A 14025-nucleotide genomic window follows, 5' to 3' on the forward strand; every position below is an offset into this window, starting at 1 on the left:
GAGCGGTCGGTCTCGTGCCGGCTGCAGAATACGCAATCAGTTTCATCGTAAGCCGAACAGGACCTTCGTGTGTAGGCACCGTTTGGAAGTACAGGTGCCGGTAAAACGTCAGCGCATGAATTGGCCAGCGCTCGGATGAACGTAGGACGAAAATGATGACGGGTTCATTTTGTAACTTTAGCGTTGGCGGTATTTTTCGTAGAACATCCATGTTCCTAGTGGTTCACTGTAGTGATGGGTAAAGACGGGACAAAATCTGGAGTCGACTGCGATCTGAGTCCGAAAATCTCGAAATCGACTCCGAAAGGTAGGTAACAACTGCTAACGATAATGGACGACTACAGCCTGATCTGGCTGACTCTGACTCCGGATAACTCCGACTCTGGACGACTCCGACTCCAGAATACTCCGACTCCGGACGACTCCGGATGAATCCGGACGACTCCGGACGACTCCGGATGAATCCGGACGACTCCGGACGACTCCGGACGACTGTGACTCCAGATGACTCGGACTAGGGACGACACTAAAAGTTCTGGACGACTCTGGATGGCTCCAGAAGGCTTCGGATAAAGATGGAATAACCATAAAACTCCGAATATCCATTATACAGAGCTATCTGGAGCCATCCAGAACCATTTAGAGTCGTCCGTAGTCTTTCGGAGTCAAAAACAAAATCCTGTTTACAAAGTGCACGCGCTAAACAAAATACAAAAAAATAAACTGAACGATATAAAATGCCAGCCCAACACTGACCAATTCCAGACGACTCCGACTCCAGTTTGATTTTGATTCCAACCAACTCCGGTCGACTCCGACTACGGAGGACTCTGATACTGGGCAGACCAGACCTTCTTCTTCTTATTGGTGTAACGACTTACGCGATCATGGCTGTATAGGCCTTTCGAGACTTATAAATATCACGCAGCTGGAAAAAGTCAATCGAGTCAAGTTCAAAGGTCAATTATAGGCTTGAACCCATAACGGGCATGTTATTGAGTCGTACGTGTTGACGACTTTACCACAAGACCACCCGGGAAGCGGATCTAGGGGTTCCGATTTTGTTGGATTAACCGGATTAATAGGATTAATAATAACCGAACTCGGATCGAAGTCATGGGTGCACTCCTTAGAGCGTATGAAATGAATAAATGAACAAATATCACTAATACACTGCGTTACAGACACGATATTTCAAGTTCCGACGCGATTCAGTAACGTAAACTATTCCAAATATATTTCATCCAAACCGCTCCGCTCCGACACGAGCAGGTCCATACACAGTGAACAATTATTTCCCGTTTCCAGCAGACAATCCTGACAGTACAGCCCGGGACAGTCGGGGCGCGAACATCGCACGTGTGGATCGTCGCGCTCATTCAACGCATCGCCACACAGAATACATCGCACGGTTTCACCCCGTCCAAGTACCGTCCGGCAGATCCAGTATCGGTTCGTCTTCGCCCGTACCACATCGATCCAGCTTACCGCTTCTTGTTGCTTCCGTTCCCTGCTCGTTCCAGCAATTTGCAGCCGCAGCATCGTAAGCAAACTCTCTCGCTTTAGCAAAATATCACCATAAAGCCAGATTGCCCGCGCACGTGCCCTCGCGGGATAGTAGCGTCGCATTACAAGCTGTCTTACGCGCAGTCCGTACGGTTCGAGAAAGGCAAAGCACCAACAGAGCGCCAGCAATGCTACAATCTGTCCGTAACGGGCAAAACGAGGCGTAGACGCGTCCGGGATACATTCAGCAGGATCGATGGCCGTTCCGTTAACGATCGGTTCAAAGGAACGCACAATATCGCGCAGCGTGTCGGCTAGTATACCCTCTCCGCTTACTCCTACCGACAGAGGTGTTATCGTACCCGAGCTGGAGGATCGTGCCGTAGTATTTGTAGATCCTTCGGTCAAAAAATGCTTTATAAGCGTCAGCAGCCAGTAGAGTGAGTAATCGGCAGCTAGCTGACCACACACTTGTACGGAAGAGATTAGCAAAAATGTTAATGATTTCGCTATCCGAAACCGTTCCTTCCACGTCAAATGGAACGAAGTAAGCGGAACATAGCGAGAAGCTTCCTTTCGTGTCAGCGGGAAAACTGTTTCCACCTTCAGTTCCATTCTTCGCTTTTCAATTTGATAGAAGTCTTCTGTAAGGAAATGGTTATCAAAGTGATCCCTCTTCAAGTATCGCTTCCAGTAACGAATTGCTCTGCACCGGAATGGAAAGGAATGGTTAGAAAATATTTATTTTCCCGCTCTAGAAGACAGGTACACACTCTCACCTTAAAACAATGCATATAAAAAAGCCACTAGTGACCATTCCCAGCACGTTGAATGTCCTTCTGAGTGGTAAGGTTCGGTTCGCTATTTCCTGCCTTATATCGGCACTGACTTCCGCCAGCGTTTTGGACACGTTGGTTTTAAAATCAAACGTATGATCATATTCCACCTTCACTCGGAACAGCTCTTCCAAATTATTCATCAGCCTTTTTATGCCTTTCCAATGGCAGCAGCATAGGGTAATCAATAGAGCATTCCACCACCAACGCAGTTCACCCCATTCCCTGCACTTACCTTGTTCAATTTCCTCCACAACAGCGTCACTTATGAAATCGATCAGCTCACAGAAATAGTCCACCATCTTCGCACCGTAGCAGACCGTCTTGGCAACCTGTGTCACTTCGCACAGAAAGTCCATGGCTCCCATCTCCTCCTTGCATCCATCGATTGCCTGGTCCAGCGCGTGAAGGCACCGTTCGGAAGGTGTTCCCAGCTTATCGTTACACACGGAAACGATATCCCGCAGCCAATCGTATGCTTTTTTGATCGAGTGCACTGACGTGATCAGAGAAGACAAGAGTTGACCTTTTTGCAACAAACCATCTGGGTGGAAAAAATACTCACAAATCCTTTTCACCAGCTTCAGCATTTCCATCATGATGCGCTGTACCTTCATGAACGATCGCTCGACCGTATTCAGCAGCTCGTCGATGATCTTTTTCATCGCCAAAAAGGGAACCTTTAGCGCACTGATCGTGTCCCGTATGGCCGCTTTTAGCTGTTCCTGGGTGCAGCTCAACGTTTCCCCCAGCACCTCCACGTTCACCATTGTGTTTGCCGTCGGTCCGGTGATGGTAAGCAGAAATATGTATCCTATCAACGCTGCTCGACCTCGTTTGCTTAGAAACTGTGGAACCAGTAGCATCGTTACGCAACGGGCGCCTTTACTCCGTTTGAGCAACACTAGCCCGACTGCGAAGGATGCTGCTAGCAAAAGCCAGTGCAATGCCGGACGGAAAGCGAGCGGACCCAGAAGCAGCACGTTCACAATCACCGTTTGTATGGCGGCTAGGGTAATGATTTCAATTGTCCGCCAGGACATTTTCGTTACCTATAACCGGAAATGGACCACATTGAAAGCTGGTTCCGCAAACACACGATAAACACCAACTGGTGTGATCCTAGCACCGATCGGTAGCACCTAGTTCGAACTGAAGCTATGCGAAGGTACACGTAGCCCGTGCGCTCTTGATCGAACTTCCCAACCCTACGCGGTAAACAGCGCGCAGCTGTCACTCAGCTCCCGTCGGTGTACAAAAGCAAACCAAAAACAAACTTAGCATCTTTTATCCCAACAATTCCAACCAACTTCTGTTTCCTTTCGCCATCGCACCGCAATCTGTGCCCCGTCCGTTTTCCTTCCCGGAATAGCCGAGCTATGCAATTGCATTGAAAGTTTGCGCAAAGTGCACGCGTTATGCAGCAACGGGACGCGTTCTAGTGCACAGAGGTTAGTAAGGCAGCACATCAATCGCACCACAGTATGGAGGTGGACACGATACAGAAACCAGCGCTGGCAGTTGAACCGCCGGATGCCAACTTTGACCCAAACTTGACGCCGGAAACCGGCGAACAGTACCTGCAGAAGGTGATGTACGAGCGGGGCAAATGTCCGGTGGTGGTGGTGGCCGATAAACCGCAGCCCCGCCGCCAGCAGAAAGCACTCTCCGGGCTGGCCGCCGTTCCAACGGTAGGTGCCGTTGTCGCGGACGTAAATGCTAAACCATTGCGCAACGACGCATAACGCTGTTCTTTTTTCTGTGTTTAAAATTTTAGGACGACGTTAAAAACGTGGCCCACCGTGCCCTGATACCGACTCGCGAGTGGGAAACGATGCAGAATCAAAAGTTTTCCGAACTGCGCGACACCATCACCGCGTACCGCAGCAGCGCCCAGTACGAGGAAAACCTGCAGCGAACGCACGTCTATCTCAACTTTGACGATCGGAAACACCTGCACGAATACTGTGCCAACAACCTGCCGTACGTGAGCATTCTGCTCAGCATACCGCAGCGGAATTTGGAGATTTTGCTCGAGTATCTGCACGAGTGGCTGCAGGATTCGGACCAGGCGTCGTCCTCCAGCAGCTCGCAGCAGCTCGACGAACCGTCCGATCCGGAGCTGTGCGACACGGTTGCAGCGGTGACACCGTCCACGTCGGGCAAAGAGCTGTTGCAGCGCGGCGATGGCTACCGCCGGGATTGGATACCGCAGTGGATTTACGCCATACTCGCCTGTCTGATCAAACCGCTCGAGCCGTACATTCACAGCGTGCTGCGGGACATTGCCAAAACGTGCATCACGCTGCGCAACGAGCTGAAGCAGGAGGACGAGGCGAAGGTACTGCCGCTCAATCTACTGATCAGCATCATTTCGAAGCACTTTAATCAATCCGATCTGAGCGATAACATTGCCTGAGCGGGTCGGGAATTGGGGGAAGCACTCTAAAATGTCCCTTCTGTCCGAGTGTCCGGAAGATGCTTCGTGATTGTTTTTTTATTACTTTTATTCCTATACATTATCGAATATTTAGCGAGCCTTAAATGAAGGGATTTGTATCCAATAATTAACGAAAAATCGGTTATTTCTCCTCCCAGACGATGTATCACATGGTTGTAAAAGGGTCGTAGACGTAGATATTGCTCCGATGGTATTCATGCTCCAAAGAAAATGCTTTCCTATTATCCTTATAGACAACAAGGCGACTCTCTATGGGCTTCTTTTACTCTAATCTGACTAAGTCCGGTCTTGCACGAGTTACCCTTTATCTACATCCACAAAATACGTCATCATTATCCTCCCGTGAAATGAAAAAAACACAACAAAAGTTTCGTTTGTTAACTTAAATAGGGAGAAGGGGGCATTGGTGTGTATGGTGGTGGTGTTTTTTTGTTGTCGTTTTCTTTTATTATTGTCCTTACAAATTAAGTTCCTGATCCTTATAGTACAGTATCGGGGTGTCGAGCTCCGCCCGCAGGCACTTTGTAAGCGCTGCCAGCACCATCTCCTGTATCATCTCCACCTGCCCGGCCGGTGTGTAGTCGTCTTCGCTCGATCGCGACACCGTGATGACGACCGGCGGGCACGGCACCTTCTCCAGGAAGCGCTCCAGCTGGCCGACCATCGTTTCGATCTCCTCCCGGCTCGACTCGTGGTGCGGCAGATCGGTTACGTCGCACGTGCACCCGGCATCGTATATCATCGACCAGTCGATCTCCTCCTCCTTGTACTCGCGCTTCAGCGTCCGCACCAGGACCGTCACCTTCTCGAGCAGCCCCGCGTACTCCTCGCTGATCTCCTGCTGGTAGTCCACCAGGAAGTGCTTCAGGTTGCCCACCTCCTCCAGGTACAGGAAGATCGACTCGAGAAACTCCAGCTTCTCCTCCCGGTCGCGCGCCACGCGCTGCAGCTTGGCGAGATCGTTCTCCGCGTCGTCGGCCAGCTCGGGCGAGACGAAGATGTCCTTCAGCTTCTCGTACAGCTGCACCCGGTCGTAGATCTTCAGGAAGGGATTGTGTGTGCTGAAGTAGTCCAGATCGATATCGAGGATGTAGCCCTGCGCCAGGTCCGTGTCCTCCGCCACCGGGTACTCCTCGACCGAGCACACCTCCAGCTGGAGGCGCTTGCGGTTCTCCAGCTTATCCTCCGGCTGGTAGCAACCCTCCGACACGAAGTACTCCAGCGTCGAGTCCGTCCGGATCGACCCCTCGAACTCGCCCACATGGAACGCGTACTTGCCCTTCGGGATCTGCTCCGACCACGGCGGCTTAATCCACACGATGCGCTCCACGTGCCCGGCGAACACGGTCGGCATCAGCCAGTTCTCGATGCTGATGCTGTCCAGCAGGTCGTCCTTGTTGAACACGTAGTTGGCGGGCATGTGCTTCGGGATGCACATGTCCGGGTGCGAGTCAAAGTGCACGATCCGGTTGCCCTGCAGGGGTAAATGCTTCGAGCCGAGGCAGCGGTAAAGGAACGTGAGCACTTCGTGATGGTCCTCCACCACAAAGATCGGTACTTTGTCGAACGTTCTGCTCGTCGGCGGAACACCTTTGGAAGATGACGATGATGATGATGATGATGAGGAAGAGGATGTCGCGTGATCTGCGGTCGCTTTGCCGTTGGCGCTGTCCTTCGATTCCTCCGACCCGCTCAGCTGCGGTGTGTCACTCTTTTCCCCCGCGCCGGATTCGGTTGGCATTTGGCTGGTCGCTGCGGAGGCTGCTTTTGTTTGTGTTTCTTCCACCTTCTTCCCGTCGCATTCCGTCGACTTCCCCCGCTCGATAGAGTCATCCACACTCGGGGGAGCTTCCATCGTGGTTGGTTGTGTATTCAATCGTACAGAGTATAATCCGTAAAGAAAATAATTCCACTTCACAACACCGCCACTGCGCCGCACACTCCGGGATCAAGGTAACCCGTTACCAGCAGCCAGACATACAGACGCACACACACACACGCACGTACACACACACACACTCGGGGAAGGAGGGCCCACACTGCTGCTGGCTGCCAATCAATTTTCACTCATTAGCCCCTGCTCGAGCGAGCGCGAGCGGATACTGCTACTACCCGGGGACAATCGCGCCGTCCACCAGGGTGTCCTGTATCCGCTGGCCGACGATTCCTTTCCGGGGTGGGCGTACCGTAGTCCGGGGTGCGATGTGTGCGTGTGTGTAGAAAATAGTCACGAAACTTATACGCGCTGGAGCTGCTCCACACAACTTGCGCTTGCTTCTTTTCGGGGCCCTACGCACGATGACGGTTCATTACGACACCCTTCTCAAAATATACGCGCTCTCAACAACTACTAACAAACACACGGTACCAGCAGTGTCGAACGCGGGAATCGATTCGCATACATTGGCATTAACACGTGTACAAACGCAAGACACTTCGTGCGTAATATTTTATAACAATAAACTAAAACATATTGTACGCAGCAAGCAACACCAAAACCGAGAACGAAACAACATTTGTGCGTAATTATGCACGCAACCCCCAAAAGTTCGTTTGCTTCGACACCTCCGGCTTTACGCACACATACGCATTTAATTTTTGACTGAAGCGAGTTTATACCGCCGATTTAGCGGTTCTGCGTAGCCATTCGTACTTCGAAATAAAATCAAAAAGTTATATTTTTGCATCCAAAACATCAATCTCGTAGTATTTAATTATTTTGTGAGTTATTCATATGCCATAGTTATGGAAATATTCATGCAAAATCGTTCTTTTTACGAAATTTTACTCATTTTATCCATACGTGATGCGCCTTTTTTGTAACCTACTGTTCGTTTGTTTTCATTCCGCAACAGTGACAGTTCTACGTTGCTTTCGAAACAATAACAAACCCACAATACGTACCGCTACTGTTCATGGCGATGGAAATCCCACCGGCCGAAGATATCGCCCTCGAAGAAGATGCCGTTTTGCGAGAAAAAATATACCACGAGGCAGCGGCACAGTTTGAGAAAAAGTTCCAGTTTCAGCCACTGCCAGCAAACACTCCACTTCCCCCGCTAGACACACTGTACAGTGGACCGCCGTACACGGTGCCTGCCCTAGAGGAACAGAAACGCCGCCTGAACGAGGTTAAAAATCGGCTCAACGATTTCGAAATTAGCGACTGGCACCAGCACACCCGAAAGCGATCGTCACTGCTGCCGATACTGAACGAACTGCGGTACCGCATCAGGGCCGAGTTTGTAACGCAAGCCTTTGCCAAGCTGTACGAGTGTGTGTCCGCCTACGAGCTGATCGACGGGCAGCAGCAGGAGCTGTACAGTGTGCACCTGTGCGAAGCGCCCGGAGCCTTCGTTACCGGGCTGAATCACTACATCCGGCTGCACTGTGCACCGCGCACCAAATGGGCCTGGTTCGCCTGTACGCTCAACCCGCACTACGAGGGCAACTGTCCGGGCAACATGATACCGGACGATCGGTTCATCCTGCACACGCTCGGCTCGTGGTGTTTCGGAGCGGACGGTACGGGCGACATTATGGTGCGGGAAAATCGCGACGCCATCATCAAACGAAGTCAACGCTTCCCAATGGTACAATCCGTCCCACCGCTGTCTAGCCTATAAATAAACTTTCACTATGTTGTTGTTTTTTCTGTCACGCTACAGGTACATCTCGTCACAGCGGACGGATCGATCGACTGCTTAAACGTACCGGAAGAGCAGGAAGAGCGGGTCGCCAAACTGCACCTGGCCGAAACCGTCCTTGCTCTCAGTGTGCTTAGCCCCGGGCAACACTTTGTGTTGAAAATGTTTACCCTGTTCGAGCATTCGAGCGTTAGCTTGCTGTTCCTGCTAAATCACTGCTTCGACGAGCTGCACGTGTTTAAACCCTGCACCTCGAAGCCGGGCAACTCGGAGGTGTACATCGTGGCGAAGCACTACCGCCAGCCGAACGGTATCGAGCAGTATCTTGACCAAATCTACACCAACCTGCAGGACGAAGCGAGGGCAATTTTTAACCGAACCACCATACCGGACACGTTCCTAGAGCAGCTGCGTACCTGCACCACCCAGTTCGTCCAATGGCAGACGGACGTTATCGAAAGCAATATCCGGTTCTATCGTACGAGCGATCCACTCGAGGACCAACGGCTCGCCCTATTTAAGCAAACCATTTTGGAGATATTTTTCACCCAGTATCACATCACCCCAATACGCAACAACCACCGGATCGTGCACCGGGCCAAGGTGTCCGAAGGGCTCAACATCAACCAGAAAGAATCGCGCGGTACGTTCAACGAACGTACGCAACTTGCTGCTGCCGCTGATGCAAGCGTGACCGAAACGCTTCGTTCACTTTGCGATCGGTTAGATCATCTCACCCTAACGCGGCAGCTGTTTCAACCGCAAGCCACCCTAAACGATCCACTCCAGGAAGGGGACCCAGACAATGGGTTCGCCCCCGTGCAGCACCGACTGTTCTTTGCCATCGGGAAACCGATCGAACGGGTGAAAAGTTCCAAATTTGCCCTCATCACCTGTATCCGGCTGCTGAACGATACGGTCGATCTGGTGCGAAGGGCAGTAAAGGAGCAAGAAATTCCTTTCCCCCAGGGCGAACCCATCACGGTGACCGGTAATACTGTCACGATTAGTATCGCATCGTACCCATCGATCGCAGACAACATTGCCCAGCACGAAAAGCAACTCTTTCGCACGATCGTGCACACCGTGCTCGAGCTCATAGGGCAAAACTACGTCGACAACCTGCCAGTGGCAGCGTATGATCCCATCGAGCTTGTGGTGCAAAACTGGCTCCCCCTAACGCAGGTTAGCGTGGGTTTGCTCTATCTCTTAAAGCAGTGTGTGTTTGAGGAAGTGGAACAATCGTCCCCTACCCGGCTCGTTTTTCGAAGGCTGCGAAAAAGTGCCCTCACCAGTCTGGTCGGCATGCACGATGCGGTGCTGAAAGCCTACACGAGAGCTTCCAGTTTGCCCGGGCCGGCGAAATCTGTACTGGCGATCGTTCCAATCAAGGCGCTACTGTGTGGCAGTTTTCAGTACGCGCTGCTTAACTACAACAATGCACTCTGTCTGTTTTACTGTGCACGATTGTTGGAGGAGCTTCAGCGTCATCTTAACGTAGACTAGGCCAATAGGTAGCGATTTTTATAGAAAACTTTTAAACAAAACTATTTATTTCTCTTCAAGGTGACAGTTAATTAATTATCCATACATCCGGGGTCATATTAATGGGCCACGCAAGGAAGTCAGAAACTCGGTTGCATTTAAGGAAATCAAATTATAAGTATAATTATTTTTTAACCGTTTAAAGTTATTATGCAACAAATGTGTAGTCAAAATGGTGTCCGTTTAGGTCCAAAAACATAAAAAAGGTGTATCGCAAGCTGTGATTGCTTCTCGATCATGGATAAGGTATTGTTATCTATGTTTCATGTACTGACGTTATTTTATGATTACCAATAGTGTAGGTTATCTCGCGTACTCCAAATTTTTCATCCAATTCATAATTACTTAAAATAAACTTTTACCCACAAACCCGTCTATTACTCACAAACGTCTATTACTTACTTATCCGACGCCACTTCCGCTTTGCGGTCTTGCCCTGCTTCAGGAGTGTCCGAAACCGCTCACGGTCTCGCGCCTTCTTCTGCCAGTCCGTTATCTCGGCCTTAATGGCGGACGCCTCCACGCCATCTTGCCACCTCAGTTTGAGCCTACCACGCCTCCTTTGTCCTTGTGAACGGCCTAAAAAGACTTTACGGACTGGGTCGTCCGTTTCCATGCGTACCAGCCCACTGGAGCCTGGCGAGTTTGATACGCTGCACGACAGTCAGGTCTTCGTACATCTCGTATATCTCTTCATTATATCGGCTCCTCCATTGTCCTTCCACACATACGGGGCCAAGTATCCTTCTGAGCATCTTCCTCTCGAACGCGGCTAAGAGGGTTTCGTCAGATTTGGACAGTGTCCATGTCTCAGAGGCGTATGTGAGTACCGGTACTATATAGGTACTATATAGTCCCAGCTTTGTCCGTCGCGACAGGTTCTTTGAGGTGAACTGATTTTTCAGGCTGTAGAATGACCGGTTGGCAGTCACCATCCTTGCGCGCAAGTCATCTTCCATTCTATTGTCGTTGCTGACCTTTGACCCAAGATAAGTGAATTGTTAGACGACTTCAAAAGTGCGTTCACCTATCTGCACGTCACGCCTACGTAGATTCTGATTATTTATTGGTAGGGCCGCTGATGTTGACACCATCGCCTGCTCGATCCCTTGGTAGGCTTCTGCTACATAGACCGCAGACCAATGATGTCTATATCATCAGCGAATGCCAGGATCTGGGTTGACTTATAGAAGATGGTTCCCGTAGTCTCCACCCTCGAGTCGCGGATGGCCCTCTCTAGTGCCAGGTTAAATAGGAGACAGGCAAGCCCGTCCCCCTGGCGCAGACCCTTGGTGGTAGCAAAAGGTCCTGAGAGTTTTCCATCCACCCTCACCTGGCCAGTGACGTTGGTCATAGTCATTCTAACTAGCCTTATCAGTTTGGCCGGGATTCCAAAAGAGCTCATAGCGTCGTACAGTTTTACCCTGGCTATGCTATCGTATGCGGCTTTGAAGTCTATGAAGAGATGGTATGTGTCGTGTCTGTATTCAACCATCTTTTCCAATATCTGCCGTATGGTGAAGATCTGGTCAATGGTTGATTTTCCGTTTCGGAATCCTCTTTGATAATTTCCGACTATCTCTTCGACATGCGGGACAAGACGATAATGATCAGGATCAGGGATCAGGGAGAATATTTTATAGGCGGTATTCAACATCGTAATACCACTGTAGCTATTGCAGTCCAGCCTGTCTCCCTTCTTGTATATGGGGTAGATGATGCCGAGATTCCAATCACAAGGCATCGATTGGCTATCCCACACCTCTGTAACAATTTGATGAATCTCGTTCTCTAGTCGTGCACCTCCATTCTTGACCAGTTCAGCCGCAATTCCGTCGGTTCCGGGTGCCTTGTTATTTTTCAGCCGACGGATAGCCTTTCGTGTTTCTTCTATGCTAGGTGGCAGTAGCATGACACCATCTGCTAGTGGCGCTTCTAGCTGTTCGCTAAACTGGTCATTGAGTAATTCATCAAAGTACTGAGCCCACCGCGAGAGGACCTCTGGCTGGTTACTAACCAGATCTCCATCCTTGTTGCGACAGCAGGTTACCTTAGGTGTAACGTTGTTTCGGTGACCTGCCATCGCTTGGTAAAACTTTCGTGTAGATCCATACGCCTCTTTGATTTGCTCGAGTTCCCGCATGTTTTGCTTTTCCCATGCGTGTTTCTTGGAGCGGTGAACTCGTTTCTCTTCGCGTCTGAGCCGTGTATATTCCTCTTCCCATGCCGTTGTTGCATTGCTCGGTATGCATAATTCTTACGTTCGGTCACTTGTCTGCTTTCTTCGTCGAACCAGCCAGATTTGGTGTTGCCACGACGTGGTGGGAGTCCGCCTATTCCCTACATCTATTAAAATTGTTTGTTTGCTTGCTGGAATTAATTATCAAGCAGCAATCATACAAGGCGATGGAATGTACAAGTGTAACTTGTCGTAAAGAATACATAAATTCCAATAACAAATAGCTCCAAATCAATTCACCGACTGTCCACCACCGACCGCCTATTTTCCCTCCATACCTGCTCCACACCTCCAAACACAGGAGGAAGAGTTTTGATACCAGCAAAGAGACACAATGCTTGTAGTGGTGATACCAAGAGACAGTAAGCAATAGCAGCACCGTTACCGTAATGATTGGCAGCCGATGGTTCCCGTACATGGTCTGCTTCGGTTGTCGCGTTCGATCTTATCGCCGACATCCGACGACCTTTAGTCACCACCATCACCTCCTACCAGGACATCTTCTTCTTCCTATCCCCCCCCCCTTTCCCCACCACCCTTTCTCCCTATGGTTTCCACCTATCGGTGGGGTGGAAAAAATCACAAACAACTACTCACAATATAAATGATATTAGCTTCCACCGAAACGACGTCAGTCTGTTGAAGATAATTTTTGACTACGGAGCTTCTTCTCCGATTGGTGCCTGGTGCTTTAGTGGAAAAGAAAAGTGTAACTCTTGTTTTTGGTGAAATTTTTCACAACCATGCGTACGATAGCGCAACTGGTGACACTGTTTGGTGCGATCGCACTACTGCTGCTAGTATCCACCGAGATGACGTTCGCTAATCCACTTTCTCCCAGTAAGTTATATCTCGCGTTGTTTGTTTAGTGCCAGAAGTTTAATTTATTAACTTTTCATACTGAATTTATTCCTTACCCTTATCGCCCTACGCGCATACAGACTCGCCCGCCGAACGACCGCACATCCAGCCCTTCCAGATGGCTTCCGCTCCGCTCGTTGCGCAGTCCCGTAGCGCCATGGTGCAGACGCTTACCTGTACGAATCCTACCTGCTCGGCGCAGTGCCGCGGACGTGGCTACCGCCGAGGATCGTGCACCATCGGCCGCTGCTTCTGTTCCTACGTGTAGTACGGGCGACCGCGCAACGCGCAAAACAACTTCCCGGCGTGCTGCAACGCGATTGCTGAGATCTGTAAGCTTAGATTAGATAGTGTGCAAGACGATGCTGATAATATCAGCTACATTCGGGTGGAAAAGTTCCCTAATTAATGGTGGTATACAGGTTCGTACGTTTGCCGCTGACTATCGCGGCCGCCCTGGGCTTCTTGAATGCGTAACACAGTATCCGGTGGCGCATAATTAATGGCGTGTGGTGTCGATAGAAGACGCGTGACGTTTCAGTCAACAAATTGGGCAATGTGCGGCATAATTACACAGTGCAAATGTAATAAAGGGCTTTCAAAGTAAATGAACTGAGTTGAAAAGATGTGCTTATTACTTATATTAATGCAGTCGAATGTGATATTGTTTGAAGGAGAACTGGAAAACTTAATCGTTTAATAGCTCGATCCACTCTTAATAAAACTTATAATGTTTTTTGTTTGTTCAGAAGATGGAACGGCCCAGCCGTATTGCCGTAAAGCTTAAGAACATTAATTAGAAAGTACAACATGAATTAGAAATAAATAACGCAAAACACAGGTAAGTGTTTTTTTGTTGTAATAACAGCAAAATTTTAAAACATGTTTAACCATTTCATAAAAAGACTGTGTAAAGAAAATTCATAAATT

At 49.7% G+C, this 14025-nt stretch overlaps 4 protein-coding genes across 4 annotated transcripts; 3 read left to right on the forward strand and 1 right to left on the reverse strand.

Moving 5' to 3' along the window:
- Window positions 1–1217: 1217 nt before the first annotated feature.
- Window positions 1218–7238, reverse strand: LOC120961365 (uncharacterized). Its single transcript, XM_049611154.1, has 6 exons — window positions 5265–7238; window positions 3896–4061; window positions 2908–3394; window positions 2578–2838; window positions 2286–2499; window positions 1218–2212 (listed from the first exon to the last, which is right to left on the reverse strand). The coding sequence occupies exons 1-6, from the start codon at window positions 6656–6658 to the stop codon at window positions 1225–1227; spliced, it is 3510 nt and encodes a 1169-aa protein (XP_049467111.1). The 5' UTR covers window positions 6659–7238; the 3' UTR covers window positions 1218–1224.
- Window positions 3578–4920, forward strand: LOC120948781 (protein Gemin2). The gene is made up of 2 exons (XM_040365490.2): window positions 3578–4033; window positions 4120–4920. The coding sequence occupies exons 1-2, from the start codon at window positions 3827–3829 to the stop codon at window positions 4759–4761; spliced, it is 849 nt and encodes a 282-aa protein (XP_040221424.2). The 5' UTR covers window positions 3578–3826; the 3' UTR covers window positions 4762–4920.
- Window positions 7239–7491: 253 nt separating the features above from the next.
- LOC120948780 (cap-specific mRNA (nucleoside-2'-O-)-methyltransferase 2) lies at window positions 7492–10383 on the forward strand. Its single transcript, XM_040365489.2, has 2 exons — window positions 7492–8396; window positions 8472–10383. The coding sequence occupies exons 1-2, from the start codon at window positions 7719–7721 to the stop codon at window positions 9954–9956; spliced, it is 2163 nt and encodes a 720-aa protein (XP_040221423.2). The 5' UTR covers window positions 7492–7718; the 3' UTR covers window positions 9957–10383.
- Window positions 10384–12852: 2469 nt separating this feature from the next.
- Window positions 12853–13711, forward strand: LOC120949547 (uncharacterized). Its single transcript, XM_040366918.2, has 2 exons — window positions 12853–13074; window positions 13176–13711. Exons 1-2 carry the CDS (start codon window positions 12978–12980, stop codon window positions 13361–13363), a joined length of 285 nt encoding a protein of 94 aa, XP_040222852.2. The 5' UTR covers window positions 12853–12977; the 3' UTR covers window positions 13364–13711.
- The last annotated feature ends 314 nt before the right edge of the window (window positions 13712–14025 follow it).

This window comes from Anopheles coluzzii, chromosome 2, assembly GCF_943734685.1.
Source record: "Anopheles coluzzii chromosome 2, AcolN3, whole genome shotgun sequence".
NCBI classification, from domain to species: Eukaryota; Metazoa; Arthropoda; class Insecta; order Diptera; family Culicidae; genus Anopheles; species Anopheles coluzzii.

Bases quoted from the DNA above. Each gene is read 5' to 3' on its own strand.
- LOC120961365 (XM_049611154.1), bottom strand. From the start codon at position 6,658: ATGGAAGCTCCCCCGAGTGTGGATGACTCTATCGAGCGGGGGAAGTCG. The intron at 3,395-3,895 runs GTTTGGGTCAAA...TTCCGGTTATAG, and splicing joins TCGCCGGTTTCCGGCGTCAA to GTAACGAAAATGTCCTGGCG. The intron at 2,839-2,907 runs GTGAGTATTTTT...TGATCACGTCAG, and splicing joins GAAGCTGGTGAAAAGGATTT to TGCACTCGATCAAAAAAGCA.
- LOC120948781 (XM_040365490.2), top strand. From the start codon at position 3,827: ATGGAGGTGGACACGATACAGAAACCAGCGCTGGCAGTTGAACCGCCG. The intron at 4,034-4,119 runs GTAGGTGCCGTT...TTAAAATTTTAG, and splicing joins GGCTGGCCGCCGTTCCAACG to GACGACGTTAAAAACGTGGC.
- LOC120949547 (XM_040366918.2), top strand. From the start codon at position 12,978: ATGCGTACGATAGCGCAACTGGTGACACTGTTTGGTGCGATCGCACTA. The intron at 13,075-13,175 runs GTAAGTTATATC...ACGCGCATACAG, and splicing joins CGCTAATCCACTTTCTCCCA to ACTCGCCCGCCGAACGACCG.
- LOC120948780 (XM_040365489.2), top strand. From the start codon at position 7,719: ATGGCGATGGAAATCCCACCGGCCGAAGATATCGCCCTCGAAGAAGAT. The intron at 8,397-8,471 runs GTACAATCCGTC...GTCACGCTACAG, and splicing joins GAAGTCAACGCTTCCCAATG to GTACATCTCGTCACAGCGGA.